This window comes from Ambystoma mexicanum, chromosome 8 (assembly GCF_040938575.1).
Source record: "Ambystoma mexicanum isolate Mex_15411 chromosome 8, UKY_AmexF1_1, whole genome shotgun sequence".
Classification (NCBI taxonomy): Eukaryota; Metazoa; Chordata; class Amphibia; order Caudata; family Ambystomatidae; genus Ambystoma; species Ambystoma mexicanum.
Genome location: NC_090929.1, coordinates 657,143,054 through 657,158,546, shown reverse-complemented (window position 1 = coordinate 657,158,546; position 15,493 = coordinate 657,143,054). Strand labels below are relative to the sequence as shown.

At 44.8% G+C, this 15,493-nt stretch overlaps 1 protein-coding gene across 2 annotated transcripts in view; it reads left to right on the top strand.

The window, feature by feature from the left end:
- Nucleotides 1–15,493, top strand: part of CAMTA1 (calmodulin binding transcription activator 1) — a 3,643,069-nt gene that overhangs the window by 1,217,173 nt on the left and 2,410,403 nt on the right. For both annotated transcript variants that reach the window (XM_069610416.1, XM_069610415.1), the window contains one exon: nt 5,496–5,612. In XM_069610416.1, coding sequence (XP_069466517.1) covers nt 5,496–5,612 — 117 coding nt within the window. The remainder of the gene's footprint in view (nt 1–5,495; nt 5,613–15,493) is intronic.

Sequence of the window (15,493 nt, the reverse complement as noted above, 5' to 3'; positions counted from 1 at the left end):
CTCTTCCTATCTCTCTCACACACACTCACACTCTCCTTCTGCCTTTCTCTCTCTCGCTCTCTCTCGCACACCCTCTCATACTCTTCTCGTGCTCTTCCTTTCTCTCACACACTTTCACACACACACACTCCCTCTCTCTCTGTCTCTCTCTCTATCTCTCTTGCACACACTCTCTCACTCTCCTCTTTCTCGTGCTCTTCCTCTCTCTCACACACACTCTCACACTCTCCTTCTGCCTTTCTCTCTCTTGCACACCCTCTCACACTCTTCTCGTGCTCTTCCTCTCTCTCTCACACACTCTCACACACGCACTCCCTCTCTCTCTCACACACACACACACACACTCTCTCACACTCTCCTCTTTCTCGTGCTCTTCCTCTCTCTCTCACACACTCTCACACACACACTCCCTCTCTCTCTCTCACACACACACTCTCACACTCTCCTCTTTCTCATGCTCTTCCTCTCTCTCTCTCACACTCTCACACTCTCCTTCTGCTTTTCTCTCTCTCGCTCTCTCTCGGACATCCTCTCACACTCTTCTCGTGCTATTCCTCTCTCTCTCACACACTCTCACACACACAAACACACTCCCTCTCCCTCTGTCTCTCTCTCTGTCTCTCTCTCTCACACCCACTCTCACACGCTCCTCTTTCTCGTGCTCTTCCTATGTCTCTCACGCTCTCTCACACTCTCCTTCTGTCTTTCTCTCTCTCGCACACCACACTCCCTTTTTTGGTGTTCCCATTATTTGGACTGTTTGTGCAAGGTATGTTTTAAAGAGGTTTCCTGTAGAGGCAAGAGTTGGTTTATGCTCTCTCCAGGTAGTCCAGGCATTTCCAGAGCACACCACCATTGCCCCAAACCTACCGACCGCTATGTGTGTGCCCTTTGAACTCTTAGGTTGAGCAAGGGGGATCAAAACTTTGACAGGTTGAGGGAGGGGGCCGCAGTAGCTACTCACCCCAGATACATATTTTCTGCTTCCCTTAATTTCCTATAATTGTTCTGTCATGTTGCTGGCAGTATTTTCATTTGTTGTCCCACACTGGCTGGCAAATGGTAGGAAAAACATTTCTAAGCTGTGGGTCACATACTTGGCTTGTGCTGGTGATGCAAATCGTTCTGCCCACAGCACCTTCCGGATCCATCTGGGCTATGCCCCATTGCCTTCAACTATTACCACAGACCGTTGTGTTAAATACAACATCATGAATAGCGTCACCTTCAAAACAGCCTGTATCACATATAAATAATGACACATTCCGTCCTGTCTGTCTGAACAACTCACCGCCCGTGGACAACTCCACAGGACAAGAAGCCACAACAGCGCCACAATAGAATTTAAAAGATGCAAGAAGTAACCAACCAGAAAAAAGATCTTCTCCCGCTATGCCCCCAAAATAACATACCAACACTCATGACATTGGCCTCTTTCCTTCTGCACCAGTATTCCATTTGCTTCTCATAGACACACTTCCAAACATAGAAGCAGCTCCATAGAAGGGTTCTATGGCACTGCGCGTGCATGAGGGCAACCCCCTTGCGGTCCACTCATTCCGTATTGTTCTGCCCACAGCACCCGCTGGATCATGCGGATACATTTTATTCAGACACGATTCTCTACCTTAAACTAATCCAGCATCAGCTACGGGTCCTGACCGTATGGAAAGTCAAATCCTCCTCCTCCTCCTCCTCCTCCGTTGCGCGGCGTGGACCGGTGATAAATTACCCGTCTCCTCCTACATCTATGCTGATGATTTGGTACACACACAGTGCGCTAGATGGCAGGTCATTTAGACTATGAATAGGATTAAGGCCAGCCCAAAGCCCTAGGGGACCACAAAATCATAACTAGATTATACTAAATTTTTCTATGACAATCTGTGTGCGATTAAACGAGAATGATTTAAAAGCAATTCATTGTGCTCTTGGAAGGGATTTCATTTCTTTCTTTCCCCAATAAGGAGTTTGGAGTCTGTCTTTATTGTTTTGTGAAAATTAATCAGGGCAATTGGAATGCAACAGACATTCTGAAGGAGGAAAGGGCCGGCCCGGCCTTTCATTTTAAATAAATGCGGCTGGAGAAAGGAAGGCAGTAGAGGTTCAGATCAAACCTTCTTGCAGAATTAATATTTAGTTCCCTCTCTGTGATGCGCTTCACGCTACTGGATGGAAACCACTCAAGAGGCGGCCTTGCCTCCAATTCATTGTATTTTTGTTTTTATTTCAGACGGTTACACGGAGCCCCAACCTTCCCAAGGAGCAGTGGAACGCTATGTAACATGAGAGCTTAATAATCACAAAACAGAAAAGAATTGGTTACAACATTTAAATTACAATGCAACTAGATCTATTTTGCATTTAGGGTGGAGGAAAAATAACAATGTGATTGTGGAGGCGTACAAGAGGCGAGCACAGATTATGAGCCGTAATTGAGGGATATTAATGAAAATGAGACCTCATGTGTTTAGCAAGCAAATACCTAGTAGGGAAGGTTTTAAGCAGGGAGTCGGTGGCAAACTATTCCATAAGTAACAAAAGTACACCAAAAGGTTCACACTTCTTGAGCTTCTAATGCGGGGCCAACCCACGTTATGTCTAATAGCAATGGATCCCCACCCACACATTATATCAAGTGGGTAAATTGGCTTCTGCAACTGGAGGGATTTTAAAGTATTGCATCTTAGACTGCCCGAGATGTTAGAGTCTATGCAGAGGGAGTGCAGAGAAATTGCAATGGGGATGAATAGACTCCCCTATCTGGCCTTATGGACTTGGGCAGCTGTCAGTTAGGCTCGAGTGCCATCCATCGATTTTTCTGTGTCAATGTTCTTCCATCACAGTGCATAAATGGATCTCGAGGCTTCATTCAATACTGAGGACATTGGTCTTGTAGCCACCAATCAGGCGATCCACAATTGAAGTCCATGTTTCTATTTCTCTTTCTCAGAAATAGAAGTTGGACTAGGAAAAGGAGAAGACTGATCTGTGGGTTTGAGTTTGTTTTCTTTTACTTGCTGTCATCATGAATGCTAGCCTGGACCTTTCCTCCTGGTTTATTTCATTATCCTTGTAGATTGTAAATATTTGTCCTACTTTTTCATTCCTTCCACCACCAAGAAACCCCATCTGTGGCCAACTAGTGTTCTCGAAAACAACAAAAGCTAATTGAATAGTTCTGTCATTTGTCACAACTAGAAGTCTTATGTCCTCCAGTGACTCTGAGTATTTTGGCACAATGTTTTAGTGGCCAATTCCATGGGGGAAATGCTCGTAGACATGACCCACCAGTGAATAAATAAAAAAAGAAAACATTTATGAGATCATAGGCTCAATTCTCTTAACATAGCTGCATGCTTTACTGTTTCTCACGTATGTCAAAATTGTGCAAAGTTGTGTTTCTGGTAATATATGGCCTATCTGATACCCACTACCTTCAAATACAACAAATGGTGGAGCCTAAGACCCAGTGTCTACTAAAGGAACCAATACAGAAGACAGACCTTCAAAACTGGGTCAAAGCCAATGAGCCACTTGATGATTTTGGTTGTGGTAAGTGGCAGTGTTGACATTACTGCCAGATTTACTTTTTTACCAAACCACTACATTCTGAGTTTGATGGCAAAGTGGAGGGGCAAAACTCCAAAATTTGTCTGGAGGTTTTTTCTCCACTGTTCGTCCAAAGACGGAGGATTTACTGCAAGCATAATGACCACTTCCGGTATATGCTCTCCATGAATAGAGACTAACTCCACCTAACCACCAGATTTACTGCCAAAGCGAGAGGCGGTAACAGTAACAGTGACCCATCTGACAAACTCCAAATGATGACCAATATTCCCCCTCGTCCCTTAGTTCCTTACGCTGGAGATCTTAAGACGATCAGTTCAGGAAATAACAGAGACAATTTTATTTTATTACAAACAAGGAACCTGGGCCTAAGCTTTCAGTAGCCCCTGTGAACCTAGATGCAGGTCACCACTCAGTTAAGAATCTTCCAACTCCTCATTTTAGCTGGTGCAAAATGTGTGAAGAAGCCCAAGACGAGACCTCTGTCGAGGAACCAACACCCGCCCGGAACTTTGTGGCCTACGGACAAAGAATTGAGATGAGCGAACTTTAATCATTTGGTTGAGACTAATGTAAGTCAGGGCCTATATATAATATATATCCTTTATTAATCAAGAAGTGATACCATTGATGAAGATCTTACCTCCCTCGTATAACTTAGCATCATGTTTCAATTTGAGAGTTATCGATTATTAGTTCCATCTGGTCTACTATTGGTTGTTAGAATATACTGGGCCTGATTCGTGAAAGTGTTTTATAATGGCGCAATCCCATAGGAAAACGTTCCATGAATCAGGACGACTGAGTGTTAGCAAGTCTGTAACCTGTGGCACTCCAGATGTTTTGGACTAAAGCTGGCATTAGCCCTAGCCTGCACAGCTCTGTTAATGGATGAAGGGATTGCAGAAGTTGTAGTCCATAAAGTCTGGCAGATCAAACGTTGCAGAGCCCTGAACAAGGGCTCCAGATGATTCCATTGTATCAGATCATCACGTATCAAACTAACCACTTTTACTTAAATAAATTAATAAATATATTCTCTCTGTGCTGTAGTCTCAGTTGACTTCAAGTGAACAAATTGGATTTAAGCAACTACATCCATTGTCTGGTTATAGCAAACCCTGAGACTGGGAATGTTGTGCCCCTCTGCCATGGAGTTTTCAAGTCACCCTATGATAAACCTCAGTGAAAGGAGTTTAGTAAGTACTGCAATGGTCAGGTCATACACCTGGACTGTATCCAATTGTACTTCTATGACCTCCTTCCTGATTCCAATCAGCTTGCATGATGATTAAGATGTATATTTACGATTCCATGGTGTAAGGGCGCATGATTGCATGAAGAACAAAGATAGGTAACTGGGACTGATGTACCTGCAATTCCATCAAGTGATTCTGGTGACTTCATGAGATAACGTATTGGCATGAGGTCGGTGCGTCTGTGATTCCCCACGAAGGTCACTGCACTTCACAGCTGTTCATCATCCATCTGATTTGCCAACATCACCTCTCATCCTTGGGGAGCACCTTTCCTTCCCTGCTTAGTGTGAGGGAGAAAGCCTGCTGCATCTACATCTGGTTGATGGACAGCAGTGAGTTGCGGCGATGCTTACGTGGTATCGTTGTCTGCAAGGACATGACGTCATGTCAATATGATATCTTTCTTGCACAAGATACATTGTAAGTCCATAACTGGACGACTGACATTTGTTGATGAAATCCTATGATCTTGAGACTTTGTGGTTGGTTAAGGTCAACAGAACCATAAGATTTGAGTTGCAGCGTATGAAGAACTGCTTAGCATTGGTTTGATGAAGAGTGATATTTTGGTCCTTATCTTTACCAGAACAAATCCTCTATGTGGCTCTGTTGTGCTCCCACGTGCCGCACTTATAAACTGCCTCTTCTCCTACTCGCTCACAGGCTTCTGGGGCACTCCAGCAATGGAGGTGGGGAGGGCGGCCTGGCAGCGAAGCCCAGAATGGCAGTCGGCAACGGGTGGGAGCACGGAGAAGCCCGAAAGAGGTTATTTCTTGTAAGGTAAGGAGCACTTTTCATCCTGTAATTCATGGGAGCATTGCTAGTGCATCAGTCTACAGACCCTTTTTTTGCTGTATGATCTGTGTATCGTGTGGTGGTTATTTACCTGGTCCATGGGGGATTTGTTCAGCCTCATTTGACATCTTGCAACTGCTTTGTTGATTATCTTCCCCAACAGACATGTCTGAATGCATGTCTTAGTAAGCAGAGGCTGTGAAGGGGCTATTTTGGTCTTCATGTGAGTAGAGTCTGTCTTCTATGTCTACACAATGGTTTCATAGGTCGCCAATGCAAACAATTGTGTGTAGGATGCTTATGAAGCAGTTTACGTTTTCAAGATGCAGGCCCTTTCATGCTGAGTCTCAGGCATATGTTGGCAATTGAAGGGAACACGTTAAAATCATAGAATGCTCTTTTAAAGAATGACCAAATTGTGTCAATTGATGGGCTGGTGAGAAAGCAGGTGAAGGGGTGCTACTACCCTCCCTCAACCCTTGCCTCCTGCTGCAGCAGAACGGCAGTTCTAGCTGGAGATAGGACCACTGATGAGCCCTGCCATCACTTTCATTCTGCTACATTCCCACGCAGTGTGCAATCCCACCTCCTGCACATTGCGCGGGAATGTAGCAGAATGAAAGTGAAGGGGTGGGGCAGCTAAAAGCTGTGGAGGGGTTTCACATTACCTTAGGCTCCTCCTACAGGAAGGCCTTTCATGAGAAGAGTCTGCCAGGAGAAGGCAGAATGTTGGGGTGGACTCTACCAGTCTGCAGTGGACCATACCATCATTAACAAGCCCTTTTCTTTGTCATTTACGCGGCTCAGGCCTTTAACAGGGGTGCACTGGGAACCAAAAAAAGCCCTGGGAAATAATTTTCATAGTGGCCCCATATTCCACATTTTAGCAAGCCCAACCCTTTTCCTATGAGAAAATGTGGAAATACCACACAAAAGAGGCCCAGGGTGCAGAGGCCTACCAGGGACTCTCCAGAGTTCCCTATAGGACAGTCCACCCCTGGCCTTTAATGCCGCTACTGCCCGCTACCTTGAGCGATAAGACTGTAGCGTCCAATGGAAGAACACGATTCTGGTTTGCAACAAGGGCATTTTCAGAATATCTCAACAAGCGTGTGGAAACGCGTGGGACTCGGTGAATATATTTAAAATACATCACACTAGCACTTTGAGTATCAGGCGAGCAAAGCATAACGCATTTCTCTTATTACATTAGTGCTTACTAGGTAAATTACCGTTGTCAGGTGCCATGCAAGAAATGTCAAATTAAGGGACAATTATGTAAATCGGGACATACTTAAAGCAAACCATCATGCCTTCGTTTTAGCGCTGGAAAAGTCCCATCACTTGAGTCCGGAATGTGCTACTCTACTGGAAGGCGCCCATGCAGCCCCCAGCGGCATCCACTTGTGTGACGCACAAAACCTGTACAGCGGGAGACCTTTTCAATCCTTGTGTCAGCCATATTGTATCATAACATACACAGGTGCAATATCCCAGGACATTGTTTAACGCGCAAACATATTTGGCGAACAGAGTGTGTCGACAGGCCTGTTGAAACTGTCACTTAACCTTGGCTCTGCTCCCAGGCCGGCCTCTGAGGTTCTGACCGGGTTACCCAGTGTGGGAGACGGCGCCATGATACCTCGACCCATCACCTCAGCAGATACACGCTGCTATTTCAGTTAATTTGAGCAGCAAAAGCAGGTTTCCCGGCAGGTTTTCTTCCTCTGTGCGGGCCTATATTACAGAGGTGTTGCCAGGGGGCTACAGCCAGAGATATTTCGGTTGTAGCCCCGAATAGAAGCTCAGGGGCTACAACCAAAAGGCTAGCTAGCCCCGAGTCCTGACAGTCCCGACATTAGCCTTTTACTGAATATTTTACAAACCTGGCAACACCCCACACTTGATGACTTGATATTAGGTGGCTTTGTGGCAAGACCGGGGGTTACCCTTTCTAAGGGTATGACGTTTAAATTCAGTGGATGGGTAGTGTTCTGTTTACTTTGATTTGGAAGTACCCTAGTTTCGGACTTCAAGTATAGATAAATAAGTAACCCACAGGAGCTATCATGAAAACTCCTCATTTTCCTTCCTTCTCCTTTCTGCGCCTTCCGTCCCACGTCATTCCATGTTCCTCGTTCCCCTGCTCCTCCCCCTTCTACTTGCCGTTTCCTCGCAGGGACAAAACGCACATTGTTCTTCTACATTTCTTCACCTGGTTGCTGAGGTCTCTGTATCACTCGTCTCAGTTGCCCTTGTTGTGCTAGTTGGGAACCTTCACTCCTTGCAAACTCGGTGCCTTCTTCAGTCTGCTGTAACTCGTCTTCACCGTCATTCAGTGATCTTGCATTTGCATCACTCTTTCTGTGTCTTTCTTCTTCATTCTGATCCTGTTTAACATACAAAATTGAATCTGGTCTCACGATGCTCCGAGGTGGCAATGACCATGGTCCCCTTTTGGTGTAACCAAGGATAGGCAACCCCTACAACGTGGACCCGGGGAACAAGAGACCATAAAGCCAAAAGGAGAAGATGGGTCACACGGTACAACCCGCTAGATTAATCAAGCAAGATATTTAGCCCTCAAATAGGGAAACCAGAAAGGGGATAGGCCAGGTCAAGGATAGTATAAAAATAACATTTCTTTATTAATCGCATATCAAATCGCATAACAAATAGTGCCAAATGCATAATAGAACAGCATAAAAATATACAACTCATATTGAATATATACAAATAAAGTGCATGACAACCGATCACCCCCACTGCAGTTCGGGGTAAGAACAGCATAAAGAGAATCTACTTCTGTTCAGAAAGGAAAGAGAAGGGGAAAAGGACTATATCATAGATAAGTCCCTGAATGAAAATCATTAATCACCCTAATCTATAAATACATATATAGTCCAAAATTCAATTCTTAATAGAGAGGGGGCAATTCAATGAGTTCTAAAAAAGCATTTATAACAGAAATAGGAAATGCAAAAGTGCTGCGTGCAATATTACAAATTCTATCCAGCCTAATGATCTGGAAGAACACAATTTGCAAATGGTAAATTAGGAATTGTCAGTCAAGCTTGCAATGCAATAATAGTTAGAATACTGCATGCAAGGCTCCTCACAATTTCAAACTTAATAGCCAACCACCGGTACCTAGTGTAACCTCCAGCATTCTTATGTATTACACTGGTATTACACTTATGTATTACACTGGTATCACTGAAAAAGTAAATAGTAGTTTTGATGGCCCCAAAAGTGTCTAAGTCGTCACTCTCTCAAAAGAGAGAGGGGCGGCTTGACAGTCGTCTTCCTCAGGGCTGGAAAGAAATGGTTGTAAACTAATGGATCAACAACAGATTTATTTATAAAGTCAATGGATGGACATCTTGGTTTTCTTCCATGTGTCCTTCCATATCATGAACCTTCTTCTGTATATGTAAGTGATCCCTTTGGGCCATGACTAAAATGTTAAGGCATCTACGTCAACCTCTGCCCACGAGCATTCCCCGCCATTTACTCCATGACTTACCATGACCTATGACTGTATATACAATGACCTGCTTGCATAATTCCACTGTAACTAGCGCCTTGATGCCTAAGGATTTAGATGCTGCTAAAAATGCACAAATAAATACATAAATAAACAAATCTGAGATCTGTTTTCCAGATTTTAAATTGTTTTTGTAATAAATCAACTTCCGGGGCACCAGTGATCCAGGGATGAATATCGGTTTCTAAATCATCAATCAGCCCCACACCTCTAGTGCACCAGAAGAGGAACAAACAGATTGGAGACATAAGAAAATTATAAACCTCCATGTCCAATTTTGGTAACGTGGTCGAAACGGCTGGCTTATTATCTTCACAAGGTTCTAGATCATTGCTTAGTGGCGACACAACAAAAATACAATTGTTACCCAATTAGAAAAGGGGACGGTCCAGTCAAGGTTGTATAAAAATATCTACTTTTATTATTATCAAAACAGATAGTTCTAGCACACTACAAAAGAAAACACCCTATAAAGGGATGCAGAGGACAGACATTTTCAAAGAAGGAAAAGGGATGCACTCTGGATACTGACAGGAGGGTAGTTGGTAGAGTAATTATTCACAATAGTTCATGGATACTTACTTTCAACACAAAGGGAGCAATGTGTCATAACATTTCACTAAGAGCCTTCAGAGAAGGACCAGGGGGACAGAACCACAATGCACCTTGTGTTGTAGACGTTCTTGGTGCTCGACAGGATCGAGTCAGTTTTCTGGGAGCTTTGCAGCTCCTGCGTCAAGTTCAAGACGGGGGACAGCTGTGGGTATCAGGTGGCAGGCAGTTTGGTGAGCGAGGCTGGCAGGAACCGTCTCAGTGCTGGTTGGCTGGACTGAAGCACTAGTCGAGGCATCTCAGTCAGCGGTGCAGTCAGTTGCAGCTCGAAGGGCTCAAATGGCTCGATAAATGTCCTTTAAGGTGGATGCTGGTAGATGCTTGTCTGTGCACTACTCCTAGCTTCTTCACTGGGCTTGTGTCGTCCTTTAAGGTGGACAGCCCAAAGCTGAGGACAGTCTTGCAGGCAACTGACTTGTCCTTGGTTTGGTTCAGAGACTCTCTAGCACTTCGCAACTAGGAAGCTCGCTGTAGAGTCTAACAGGGCATGCTGTGTGCTGGCTGGGTACTGGTTGTGGAGCTGCTAGTGGGTCCTCTGGATTCAGTATCTCCCTCTGTTCCCAGGGAGATGTTTAGGGGAGCGATCTTGCTTCCTCCTTTGGAATTCCTGGCCTTATTTCACTGGCGGAAGCTGTAAGGCAGACTGTACCTTCAGTCAGGGTCCAAATTAGTTCTTCTTGTTACTCCTTACAAAGTCTTCAGATAATCTGCCAAAAGAGGGGCTCTACCCTCTTTTAAATCCAAATGGGCTCTAGTGATTGGTATAGGGTAAGCCTACCTTAATTAACCAATTCTCGGTCCCCACTAACAATCTCCTTTATGCATGAGGTCATAACCAGAGTGCTTTGCAACACAAAAGGTAAAGGGGTGAAAACATGCAATACTAAGTCCGACCCATCTTTCTGTCTGTTGTGGATCAAAGGGTCTCTCTGGTTAATTGAGCTCTATGTGGTTCCTGAGTAAAGCAGCAGGTCTCGCTAGAAGCTGTGGCGGGACCAGACTTTGGTCTCTGCCATACCACATATCCATACCTTGTGAATGGGGTCTCCCTGCAGGGATGACTACTGTAAATACATAGTTCCAGAAATGACAGGTCACTGCCATTGATACTGAGAGGTGGGAGCTGATTTCAGGTTGGCACAGTGCATATCAAAGGTTGTTTTCCTGTCTTTTGTTGATCTCTGCAGCCAGGCCCCATTTTTGCATGTTTGAAGTATACTGTATTAGTATTCTAATTATGTTAATTCCTGCCACCCTTCTGCAGTGCTTACATAAAAGGAAAGGGCGAATTCATAGAGCCTTTGATAGCTAATTACGCTGGCCATGGCAGGAGGAAGGTTCTGCCCTCCCTCTTTTGAGAGACATGGTGTAATCCTGACTGTCATATCCAAACAAAATATGACAGAGAGACTGTGCCTGTGGGCTTTGTCCACCCAGAGTACACAGGTGTATGTTGTGCAGTGAACATTGGAAAATGTGTGTGGATCATTCAATTTCATATCAAATTTCAAAAAAGCCAGGCGAGCACACACCCACCTTGCGGATGGCCGAATTCCTAACAGTTGTACCCTTCATCAGCTCTTTCAAAATTATTTTTCTGCCTATACCTTTTGTGGTCTTTGTTTATTTTTTTTGCATTTGTCTTTGCTCTGGTGTCTTTGAGTCTGATTTCAGTATTGCATTCACGTCTGGGAAGTTACCTGCAAGGTAGATGGGCATTCAGTGGAAGGTAACACAAAAGAGGTGATGGCTGGTAGGTTTAGAACTAATCTTAACCTCTGGCATTGCTCTGGGCAACCCTCCAGACCATTGTTCTTCGCCTGCCTACCCATTACAGAAGGGGAAAGACCATATGCAAATCAGGCTTGGTACACCCCAAAAGGTGCAGTCCAGCCCAAACTGCTAGGTCACACCCCTTCTCTACGAGACCACGGACATCACCAGACATGTTTTGGCCTTGTTGGGCCTCATCAGTGAAGAGTAGCTTGGGTCTCTACGCCCAGCAGGCACTGGACCTATGTCTAGGAAGGGCCATCATGAGCTCTTTCGTAGTCATGTCTGTGGTTTTGTGTGGTGTTGTGCGGTAATAACGTAGATCCCAGCACAGTGCTTGTTATAGTGACATGTGTTCTAGCTCTGTTCTTTGAGATGTTTTTCTTATGTTGACCATGGATCTTTCAGACATTCCATTGGCTTGCAACCATAACGGTGTCATTATTTGGCAGTTAACAACCCAGATGTTTGGTTAGTCTTTTGAAATCATGACTGTTGAATGGGATCCATTTTCATATTCAAAGACTCTATTGATGCCCCATTCACAACATATTTCCTCTATGGTCTGCACCATCGTTTTGTAGTTTGTGGTAGATACATTTCTTCTAGCATTACAAATACATATAACCCTTCGTGTGGAAGTCCATTAAAATCGACAGCCACTGTATGCCATACTGTTTCTGAAATTGTTATCCGTAAAGGAGGAGGTGTCTTTGCTCCTGATGGTGTCATGTTTCACAATATCTGATGGCATCATGTTCTGTTTCATCCCGGTGCATTAAGATGCCTCAAGAATCTCTTTGTATTTATGATGCCTCTGTGTTCTGTGGGGCAATGTCAATTATCCTGTTCCGTAAAGCCTGAGGGATGATTATTCTTGTGCCTCTTCACAGCAGAGATTCAGTAGTTACAACTAGCTTTGTAAGTATTGGCGCTAGTTAGATTTCTTTTGCATCTAGTCCTGCAAGGGTCTTCATCCGTGTTTTGTATCTTTCCGTTTGGTATCTTTGATGAATATCTTTGATGAGACTGATCGTCATTTGTATCATGGTTTCATCTCGGGTGGCCATGAGTAGCGTGTCTATTGATATGGTCCGGAATAGTCCATTTGTGGCCATGTAATTGACATTGTCTCCCTCTGTTGAAGGTTTCTTCATGGCAGATTTCATTATTTTGTGGAAAAGTAGTCCACCAGGTTACGTTCCTTCCCGTAGTGATATATGATAGTGTAGTCATATTCTTGTAATCTCATGAACCATCATTTTCGTTTGCTGGTTTCAAATAATCGAGAGTAGTGCCTGGTGATCAGTGACTAGTGTGAACCATTTTCCCATAAGGAATAGATGAAGGTACTCGCACCCATTCAGCTGCTCGGCTCTCTTTCTCTAGTTGAGAATATGCACTTCTGTATGCATGAGTGCGTGGCCGGAGTAGAGTAGGCTGCTACAGTTTTGAGTTGCAGGGTTTCTTTTTTATGCTGCACCAGTATTGCACCAAGCTTAACTCTGACTTCAGTACACAGAGATGGGTCGAAGTCTGCCATGTGATGTGCATTGCTCAGCATTTCTTTAATGGTGCAAAAAGCCAATTGGCATTGGGGGGGGGCACAAGGGGTGGGGCATCTTGTTTAAGGGTATGGTGTAACATGTAGGAGTACTGTCTGATACATTGATGAGGTTCAGCAGCACCCCACTCAAATATTTTTGTTGGGAATGGAATTAAGAGTGGGCCCACTTGCAGGCGATGCAACTGTCGTTCTGACATGATATTAACAGTAGCTCCCATATCAATTATGAAATTTGGATCAATGCTCTGGAATTCAAGGGTTACCTTGGGAAGGGTCTTTGTTTCAGCTTCTTTGGATGCTAGGTAGACATATTCATTCATGAGTTCTTACAACACTTGGGAGGCCTCATGTTGTGGCATGATAGATGGAATCCTCACTGGACATGTATCGGATCGTTTGACGTGGTGATGTAGGGCGATTTCGTCATTGTGAAGGGAAAGACTTGCCCTCTCGGCTGACGATATGGAAATGATTTGGGCAGCCACATTTGCTGCATCGTTGTCCCAATGCTGGGCAAGGATCATTGTGTGGGTAAGAGAATCTCATCCAAAACACGTGCTCAGAAGTTGATGCGATACCTGGTGTGGGCATGTGTGTATAGAGGGTGGGGTATAACCATTAGTAGCACTACCTGATCTTGTTTTTGGAGCTTCTATTTCAATAGCTTGTATGTTGACTCTTTCCTTTATCCTGGCAAGGTCAAGAGTTTCTTGTAGTAGTAACGTCTTTTATGATGCAGAGCCTAATGGCTTCTTCGTAAGAGTATGTATTGAATTTGCGGTGAGTTACCTTTTTTGAAGCTAAAGAACACATTTGTCAATAGTTTCCTGTGGCCTTTGGAAGCATTTGTTCAAGGTGAATCTTTCATAGTCATGGGTGATCTGTGCTGGTAAATGTGTTGTTTAGCACATCTATCAGTGTAGTGTATGAGGCTGTGTCTTGATCAGAAAAGGTTCTTCTGGTGGATTTCACTGTGCGTCATACAAGGTTAGTGAACATTTTTGTCCTATCCGTCATGTCATGGTCACCCATTGCTTGGATGAAGACTTCAAAGTCTTAGACCCAGTTAGTCCATCTGGGTCCCCTATCAGTTTTTGTGGTGTATGGTCAAATTGACTTTATTTGTGGAGGAAGCTAGCCCTTTGTGAGCATGGGGCGGTCGGTTGGTCTGCACTTCCCTTTGCATGATGAAGGTATGTACAGGAGTGATGAGTGAAGAAGAGGTACTGGGTGTCCTTAAGTCGCTTGTTTTCACGCAAAAACAAAGTGTTGTTTGGTATGTCAGGATTAGCTGAGGGATGGGTCTCTCATCTTTTGTATACAGTTAGGGAGTGGAGGAGATTGTTTGAGGGTGGTATGCGTGATGTTTCGTCAGTTCCTTAGTGTTCGGGGGTGTCACAATCACCAGGTGAATCCCAGACGAGGATTGCAGTTGCAGTCGGCTCTTCGAACTGGGCATGCATGTCTCATCCAGCAGGTGGCACCCCAGTGACAGTCATTTTAGGAGTATTGGAAGTTGGGCAGATCACAGACAGGAGCACCGTCTGAGGCGCACGATCGACCCACTCCTGCCTTCCGTGAGAAGGCAGGAGTGGGTCGATCAGCTGACAGGAACAATGGTCTACCTCGGGAAAATGAAGAATGGCACAGCTCATCATCCGCACCACCTTGTAGGGTGCGCAATCGGCGAATAGCAGAGAGTGCCTCTGCAGTTGGAGGAGCGCAGAGGAGGCACCATCCATTGGATTGGACCCAGGATTGGACAATTAAGGTAGGCTTAGCCTACACCAATCCCTGTGGTCCAATTGGCTTTAAAAGAGGGTCAATACCCTCTTTTGGCAGATCATCTGAAGGCTTTACCAGAAACAGAAGGAAGAACTCATCATTGGACCCCGGCTGAAGGTACCATCTGCCTTACATCTTCTTCCAGTTAAGGAAGGCCAGGACCTACAAGACGGATGCAATATCCCTCCCCTAAACATCTCTGAGGTAACAGAGGGAGATACTGAATCCTCCAGCAGCTCCTGAACTGGTACCCATCCAGCACACAGTGCACCCTGCTAGACTCTGCAAGCAAGGTTCCTAGGTTTGAAGTGCCAGAAAGTCTCTGAACCAAACCAAGGACAAGGCAGCTGCCTGCAACACTCTCCTCAGCTTTGGACCACCCGCCTTAAAGAATGACACAATCCCAGTGAAGAAGCTAGGAGGAGTGCATTGACAAGCATCTTTTGACGTCCACCTTAAAGGACATTTTTGAGCCAGCCGAGCCCCTCGAGCTGCAACTGACTGCATGCTGACTGTTGTTATGCCGCAGTCACTAAAGCCACTCAAGACGCCTCGTCCAGTGCAACAGAACCACGGACTAGC